General features: G+C 58.1%; 1 protein-coding gene across 5 annotated transcripts in view; it reads right to left on the reverse strand.

Annotated features, from left to right (window-relative positions):
* STXBP5L (syntaxin binding protein 5L) overlaps positions 1–6,576 on the reverse strand; it is a 1,891,501-nt gene extending 1,884,925 nt beyond the window's left edge. For all 5 annotated transcript variants that reach the window (XM_086935625.1, XM_086935622.1, XM_086935624.1 and 2 more), the window contains exon 1: positions 6,289–6,576. In XM_086935625.1, coding sequence (XP_086791751.1) covers positions 6,289–6,501 — 213 coding nt within the window. In that variant the 5' untranslated portion in view covers positions 6,502–6,576. The remainder of the gene's footprint in view (positions 1–6,288) is intronic.
* Positions 6,577–8,734: the final 2,158 nt, after the last annotated feature.

The raw sequence follows: 8,734 nt of genomic DNA on the forward strand, positions 1-8,734 counted from the left end.
CAGACACACACAGCCGTCTCTTCTCGTGCCAACAACAGGCCCTCCATACACAAACACAGCAGCCTGACATCCGCAGACACACACAGTCGTCCCTTCTCCTGCCAACAACAAGCCCTCCATACTCATACACAGCAGTCTGACATCTGCAGACACACACAGCCGTCTCTTCTCGTGCCAACAACAGGCCCTCCATACACAAACACAGCAGTCTGACATCCGCCGACACACAGCCGTCTCTTCTCGCGCCAACAAGCCCTCTATACACAAACACAGCAGTCTGACATCTGCAGACACACACAGCCGTCCCTTCTCCCACCAACAACAGGCCCTCCATACACAAACACAGCAGTCTGACATCTGCAGACACACACAGCCGTCCCTTCTCATGCCAACAACAGGCCCGCGGAACACATACAGAGCAGTCTGACATCCGCAGACACACAGCCGTCTCTTCTCCCACCAACAACAGGCCCTCCATACACAAACACAGCAGTCTGACATCCGCAGACACACAGCCGTCTCTTCTCGTGCACACAACAGGCCTTCCATACACAAACACAGCAGTCTGACATCCGCAGACACACAGCCGTCTCTTCTCGTGCACACAACAGGCCTTCCATACACAAACACAGCAGTCTGACAGCCGCAGACACACAGCCGTCTCTTCTCGTGCACACAACAGGCCCCCGGAACACATACAGAGCAGTCTGACATCTGCAGACACACACAGCCGTCTCTTCTCGTCACAACAACAGGCCCTCCACCGGGGCCCCTTTTCAGACTCTGCTGGGGGGTCATTTCTCGTAAAACCACTGGTCCAGAGACATTCAGAGCAGAAATGTCCCGCGTGGCAGACAAGCATGCAGTCTCTCCTTAGTGATAACAAATACGGTAATCTAAATGTCTCCTGTGGTAGTCAGGCCCTGCAGTCTCTGTTGCTTGATCACACACACAGTAATCTATTTCACACAGTGTGCTCAGACAGGAGTATCCTGCAAACACACAAAAACACAGAGGTGACGTCCACTTCCTGCCACTCAAGTCACGTAACCCTGCACACATGAAACCCTTTTCAAGTCATAGTCGGACAACAGTCTCTTTTTGACATACACAAAGCAGTCTTTCCCATCCACAAGCTACAGATATGTAAGCCCTTAAACCGACAGTCGTCTTTCCAGTTCTCTGAAATAAGGTCCTGCTCTTGTGAGCACAAGTCGGTCTCTTTAGTTCGCAGCCGAGCTAGCGTTCTCTTCTGCAGAAGACTTCTTCCCATACACGCGCAGCTGTCTCTTCACAAGCAAGTCTTTTCCCACATGCCCCCGTCAGCAATGTTTTCCCTCAGACATCTCCTCCTCGGTATTCGACTGTCTCGACCACCTCTTCTCCACTCTCTTCTCCCGCGCTCTCTTCCCATACATGCACCGGTGCAGCAGTCTACCTCCGCTTTCTTCACCTACCATTAGCGCTCTCTTCCCATACATGCACCGGTGCAGCAGTCTACCTCCGCTTTCTTCACCTACCATTAGCGCTCTCTTCCCATACATGCACCGGTGCAGCAGTCTATCTCCGCTTTCTTCACCTACCATTACATTATTTCTCGTTCTTCATCCTAGCACTGTCTCTCCACAGCCTCGCCTCTCCTCTCCTGTGAAGCTGCTCCTCCACAATCCACCCTCACTCTCTCCTCGGCAGTCACTTCCTCTAATGGTCTCACCCACATGGCCCTATTCCCCAGCGTTGTTTCTCTTGGCAGTCTCTTTCCAGCAGCCTCTTCCTGGCGACCTCTTGCTGGTACACACAACTACAGCAGTGTTCGTTTACAACTTGCTCTGTCATCGGCATAATCTGCCCCTGCAGTCTATCTCCAGCAGTCTCTTCTACCATCATTTCCTCCCCACTGCCGTCTCTCCACAGGAAGTGCCTTCGTCTAATATCTCTCCCATGCCAGTCTGCCCCCACCAGCATCCTTTCCAGCGGTGTTCTTCTCTGCCTCTCCCATGCAATGTGTCCGCCACCAATGTTTTCCACAGTCCCACCTCCATCAACCCCCTCTCCCCCCCAGAAATAGGTTCCCAAATCTCTCCCTAAGGCTTTTGTGAGTTTCTCCCTCAGATTCCCAGCACGTCTGTGGCCCCTGTCCTCTCACACCCACCAGTGTCCATTCAGCCATCTCTTCCCAGCCTCTAACAGTGTGGCATGCCCAGTAACCACCCCTCTCCTCGGCTGCCGTTTCCAAAATATCTCCGCAGTCTCTCCCTTGTACACCCCGCACTCCTCCACGCCTGCCAGGCTCTGCTCGTTGCCTCCACCCCCTCAACGCCCCCGTCCCTGCCGTCCCGGGTGTCTCCCCCACACCGTGCCCTGTTGAAGCGACAATAGCTCGGTCTCTCCAGCAGCGTGCCCCTCCCGCCCCCTCCGGTGCCATTACAGCCCCTCTCCTGGGAGAGTTGCCCTCGCGCCGCAAAGACCCCCGCACTCTTGCACAGTTGAGAGTAACCTGAGCTCAGGGTCTCCCCTGCGGTGTCTTTTTCCCCCTGGCAGTCACCCGCACTCACATCACGCTGAAGCGTCTCCCCTTCTCACCTTGCCAAGATGGAGGTGATCTGAAGTCAGTCCACAAAGTAGTCCATCCCGCAAGCCCCAGCACCCCACCTCACCCAGGCCCTCACTCTGCAGGCTCCTTGTCCCTCCAGCCTTCTCCCACCCGTCTCACTTCGCCTTTCGGTCGCCCGCTGGGTCGGGGGCTCTCGTTCAGTCGCTCCCTGGTGCCCCTTCACCCTCCTCTTCTTCATCCCCAGGTTCACCCTCTTCACCTCGCCCTGCAGCCTCCCTCCCCACTCGAGCTGGGGTCTTGTATCAGTAGCACTCTGTCACCAGCCGTCACTATCTTCTCTGGGCAGGCACCCCTCGCCCTGTAGTCCCCCCTCCCCCCCCCCATTTCTCACTGAGCATCTGGGTCTCCCCAGGAGTGCCTTCCTGGAGCCACAGTGCCCCTCTCCTCCTCCAGTTGCCATCATCTCCCCTCAACCTGCTGTCTCTCGCCTCACATTGCACCACTGGAAATTATCTGAGCACTGAGTTTTCCCCGGCAGTCTCTGCCTCCTGCCCCATGGCACCCGCCTCAGTCTCATTAGTACCCTATTTCACTGCCCTACAGTCTCTGTACCAATGGGGTCTCTCCCCAGCAGTCTCTGCCCTCTCACACAACAGTGATGTGCCCAGGGGTCTCTCCACAGCAGTCTCGGCCTCCTGCCCCATGGCACTTACCCAGTCTCAACAGTACCTCTTCCATTGCCCTGTAGTTTCTGCCCTCTCACACTGTGCAGTTATGTACCCAAGGGTCTCTCCCCAGCAGTCTCTCCCTGCTGCCAGATGAGAGCCACCTTCGTCCCAGCAGTTACTCGCTGCTCCCTCGTCCTGCAGTCGTTCCCTCTCACTCTACACAGCGATGTGCCCAGGGACCTCTTCCCAGAAGGGTTTGCCTCCTGCCCAGTGACACTCAACCCCATATCTCCAGTCCATTTCCCCTCGCACTGCAGCCTATGCCCACTCCCACTGCACATTGATGTGCCCAGGGGTCTCCCCCATGCAGTCTCTCACTCCAGCCCTATGACACCCACCATCGTCCCAGCAGTCACCCCTCCTTCCCATTGACACCTCAGCCGCAATCAGCAGTCACTCCTGTCTCCTTCCTCCCTCGCTCTGCTGTCGCTTCCCTCTAACACGGCACAGTGAGGTGCCCAGCGGTCTCTCTCCAGCAGTCTATTCCTCATGTCACTCAGCACCACCTACGTCCCATCAGTCTCTACGTCGTACCCTCTACCCCACGTCCCAACAGACCCTCACCCCCACACAGTCTACAGTGATGTGTCCAGGGCTCACTCCCCAGCAGACCTTCCCTCATGTCACTCAACCACCCCCACGTCCCATTAGTCCCTTCATCGTGCCCCCCAACAGTCACTCCCTCTTCCCTCACCCCACTCACAGTGTACAGTATGTTCCCAGGGGTCCCTCCCTCATGGCACTCAACCCCCACCCACCTGTCTCATCTCCCCCTCCCAATAGCAACTCCCTCGCCCCTCTCACAGTGATGTGGCCAGGGGGCTCTCAGCAGCAGTCTCTCCCTGATGTCGCTCAACCTCCAACCACCTCCCATCAGTCTCTTCATCGCCTCCCCATCCCAACAGTCACTATCTCTTTCCTCGCCCCTCTAACAGTAAACAGTGATTTGCCAAGGGGTCTCTCCCCAGCAGTCTCTCGCTCATGTCAGCCAGCCCCCCACGTCCCACCAGTCTCTTCGCCGTGCCCCCCTGTCCCAACAGTCACTCCCTCTCCCCCCCCCCCATACCGTACAGTGATGTGCCCAGGGGCCTCTCCCTCATTGCACTCAGCCCCCACCAACGTTACAATCAGTCTCTTCATCGTACCCCCCCTCCCACAGCCACTCCCTGTTCCCTCGCCCCCCCCCGCCCCACCCACAAGTGTAAAGTGATGGGCACAGGGGTCTCTCCCCAGCAGACTCTCTCTCATGTCACCCAGACACCCCCAGATCCCACCAGTCTCTTCATCATGCCCCCCCCCCCTCACAACAGTCACTCGCTGTTCCCTCGCCCCTCCCGAAACAGTATACAGTGATGTGCACAGGGGTCTATTCCCAGCAGTCTCTTCCTCGTGTCTCTGAGCCCCCTGTCCCATCAGTCTCTTCATCGAACCCCCTCCGTCCCAACAGTCACTCCCTCTCCCCTCTCACAGTGTGCAGTGGAGTGCCCAGGGCCATCTCGACTATCGGCCTCTCCCTCATTTCACTCAGCCCCCAGTCCCATCAGTCTCTTCATTGTGCCCCCCAAAAGTCACTCCCTCTTCCCTCACCCCTCATGGCGTACAGTGGTGTGCCCAGGGGTCTCTCCCTCATGGCACTCAGCCCCCACCTACCTCCCAATCAATCTCTTCATCGTACCCCCCCCCCCCCTCCCACCAGTCACTCCCTGTTCCCTCGGACCCCCGCCACACATACAATTATACAGTGATGTGCACAGGGTCTCTCCCCAGCAGTCTCTCTCTCATGTCACTCAGATCCCATCAGTCTCTTCATCGTCCCTCCCAGCCTCCCCTTCACCCCTGTCCCAACAGTCACTCCCTCTTCCCTCAACCGTCTGTCTCTCACTATACAGTGATGTGCCCAGGGGTCTCGCCCCAGCGGTCTGGCCCTCATGTCAAGCAGTCCCCACCCCCAGTCCCATTAGTCTCTTCATCGACACCCACCCCGTCACAACAGTCACTCCTTCTTCCCTCACCCCGTCATAGCGTCAATGATGTGCCCATGGTTTCTCCCTCATGTCACTCAGCCCCCACCTACGTCCCAATCAGTTTCTTCATCGTACCCCCCTCACAACAGTCACTCCCTATTCCCCACACACAAGTATACAGTGATGCGCACAGGGGTCTCGCCCCAGCGGTCTGGCCCTCATGTCACTCAGATCCCATCAGTCTCTTCATCGTGCCCCCCACCCTCTCCCTCACCCCTGTCTCAACAGTCACTCCCTCTTCCCTCAACCGTCTGTCTCACAGTGTACAGTGATGTGCCCTGGGGTCTCACCCCATCAGTCTGGCCCTCATGTCAATCAACCCCCCCCCGCCCCCGCGTCCCATCAGTGTCTACATCGACCCCCCCCCCCCACCCCCAACAGTCACTCCCTGTTCCCTCGCCCCTCCCCACACAGTACACAGTGATGTGCCAAGGGGTCTTTTACCAGCAGTCTCTTCCACCTGTCACTGACTCCCCCAAACCAGTCCCATTAGTCTCTTAAACGACTCCCACCCCGTCCCAACAGTCACTCCCTCTCACAGTGTACATTGATGTGCCCCAGGGTCTCTCCCCAGCAGTCCTTCCTCATGTCTTCGAGCCCCCCAGCCCCAGCAGTCTCTTAATCACCACCCCCCCCCATCCCAACAGTCACTCAATCCTCCCCCTTCCCTCTCACAGTGTACTGATGTGCCCATGGGTCTCTTTCTCATTTAACCCCCCCCCCGTCCCATCAGTCTCTTAATCACCCCCCCCCCCATCCCAACAGTCACTCCCTCCTCCCTCTCCCCTCTCAGTGGTGTGCCCCAGGTCTATTCCCAGCAGTCTCTTCCTCATATCTCTGAGCCTCCCCCCCCCCCCCCCTCCCATCAATCTCTTGATCGATCCCCCCCACCCCCCCTCCACCCCATCCCAACTGTCACTCCCCTCTCTCAGTGTCCAGCGGTGCCCCCGGGGCTCGCCCCCCGCCCCGCCCGGCTTCTCACCTTGCACAGCTGGAAGTGGTCCGAGCTCAGGGTCTCCTGCACCTCCAGCTCTCGGGGGGAGACCGCGGCCGCGCTGCCCCCCGGGTACAGCGCGCCCCCCGCGGCCCCCGCCCCCGCGGAGCCCGAGCCCGCGCCGCCCCCGGCGCTGCCCCCGCCGCCGGGGCTCGAGGCGGTCAGGCCGTCCAGCACCTTGCGGAAATTGAACTTCTTCATGGCAGTGAGCGCGCGCGGGCGGGCGGAGTGCGGCAGCCACGGCCGGGGAGGGAGCTCCGCGCTCTGCAGCCGGCAGCCAGCCTGCGACCGCCCGACTGACGTCAGCGCGCTGGCCGCGCAGGCGCAGAGCGCGGGGCGCGAGGAGCAGCACCGTGGAGAGCGCCGAGGGGCGCGCGTGGAGGGCCGCGAGAGGCAGGGCGGAGAGAGATCAGCACCAAGGAGAGCGGCGGGATCATAGAGAGATCAGAACCAGGGAGAGCGGCCAGAGCAGAGAGAGATCAGAACCAGGGAGAGCGGCCAGAGCATGGAGAGATCAGAACCAGGGAGAGCGGCCAGAGCATAGAGAGATCAGAACCAGGGAGAGCGGCCAGAGGAAAGAGAGTCCAGAACCAGGGAAGCGGAAAAAGGAAAGAGAGATCAGAACCAGGGAGAGCGACCAGAGCAGAGAGAGATCACAACCAGGGAGAGCGGCCAAAGGATAGAGAGGGATCAGAACCAGGGAGAGCGGCCAGATGAAAGAGAGATCAGAACCAGGGGCAGCGGCCAGAGCGGCCAGAGGAAAGAGAGTTCAGAACCAGGGAAGCGGAAAAAGGAAAGAGAGATCAGAACCAGGGAGAGCGACCAGAGCAGAGAGAGATCAGAACCAGGGAGAGCGGCCAAAGGATAGAGAGGGATCAGAACCAGGGAGAGCGGCCAGAGAAAAGAGAGATCAGAACCAGGGACAGCGGCCAGAGCGGCCAGAGGAAAGAGAGTTCAGAACCAGGGAAGCGGAAAACGGAAAGAGAGATCAGAACCAGGGAGAGCGGACAGAGGAGAGAGAGATCAGAACCAGGGAGAGCAGCCAGAGGAAAGAGAGATCAGAACCAGGGACAGCGGCCAGAGCGGCCAGAGGAAAGAGAGAGAAGAACCAGGGATAGCACCCAGAGCAGAGAGAGATCAGAACCAGGGAGAGCGGCCAGAGCATAGAGAGATCAGAACCAGGGAGAGCGGACAGAGAAGAGAGAGATCAGAACCAGGGATATCACCGAGAGCAGAGAGAGATCAGAACCAGGGAAAGCGGCCAGAGCAGAGAGAGATCAGAACCAGGGAGAGCTGCCAGAGCGGCCAGAGGAAAGAGAGTTCAGAACCAGGGAAGCGGAAAAAGGAAAGAGAGATCAGAACCAGGGAGAGCGGACAGAGAAGAGAGAGATCAGAACCAGGGACCGCAGACAGAGAAGAGAGAGATCAGAACCAGGGAGAGCACCCAGAGCAGAGAGAGATCAGAACCAGGGAGAGCGGCTAGAGCAGAGAGAGAGCAGAACCAGGGAGAGTGGACAGAGAAGAGAGAGATCAGAACCAGGGAGAGCGGCCAGAGCAGAGAGAGATCAGAACCAGGGAGAGCGGCCAGAGCATAGAGAGAGCAGAACCAGGGAGAGCGGCTAGAGCAGAGAGAGAGCAGAACCAGGGATAGCACCCAGAGCAGAGAGAGATCAGAACCAGGGAGAGCGGACAGAGAAGAGAGAGATCAGAACCAGGGAGAGCGGCCAGAGCAGAGAGAGATCAGAACCAGGGAGAGCGGACAGAGAAGAGAGAGATCAGAACCAGGGAGAGCGGACAGAGAAGAGAGAGATCAGAACCAGGGAGAGCGGCCAGAGCAGAGAGAGATCAGAACCAGGGAGAGCGGACAGAGAAGAGAGAGATCAGAACCAGGGAGAGCGGCCAGAGCAGAGAGAGATCAGAACCAGGGAGAGCGGCCAGAGCATAGAGAGAGCAGAACCAGGGATAGCACCCAGAGCAGAGAGAGATCAGAACCAGGGAGAGCGGCTAGAGCAGAGAGAGATCAGAACCAGGGAGAGCGGACAGAGAAGAGAGAGATCAGAACCAGGGAGAGCGGCCAGAGGAAAGAGAGATCAGAACCAGGGAGAGCAGCCAGAGCATAGAGAGATCAGAACCTTGAGGAGAGGAGTTGGCCTAACAGCTAGGGCAGTCGACCTCGAATCTGGGGAACCGGGTTTGAGTCTCGACAATGATGCTGAACATCCTGTGATTCTGGGCAAATCACTTAATCTCCCCGTGCCAAACAAAAATGAATGTGACCTCATGTTACGCAACTGGTGCTATGTAAAGCGCTCTGATACCTGATACTGAGTCAAGTACGCGCTATATAAATCTCTGGAGAAAAAAATGGGGAAGAAAAGAGATCAGCACCAGGGAGAGCGGCCAGAGCATACAGAGATCAGCACCAGGGAGAGCA

This window comes from Lissotriton vulgaris, chromosome 8 (genome assembly GCF_964263255.1).
Source record: "Lissotriton vulgaris chromosome 8, aLisVul1.2, whole genome shotgun sequence".
Taxonomy (NCBI): domain Eukaryota; kingdom Metazoa; phylum Chordata; class Amphibia; order Caudata; family Salamandridae; genus Lissotriton; species Lissotriton vulgaris.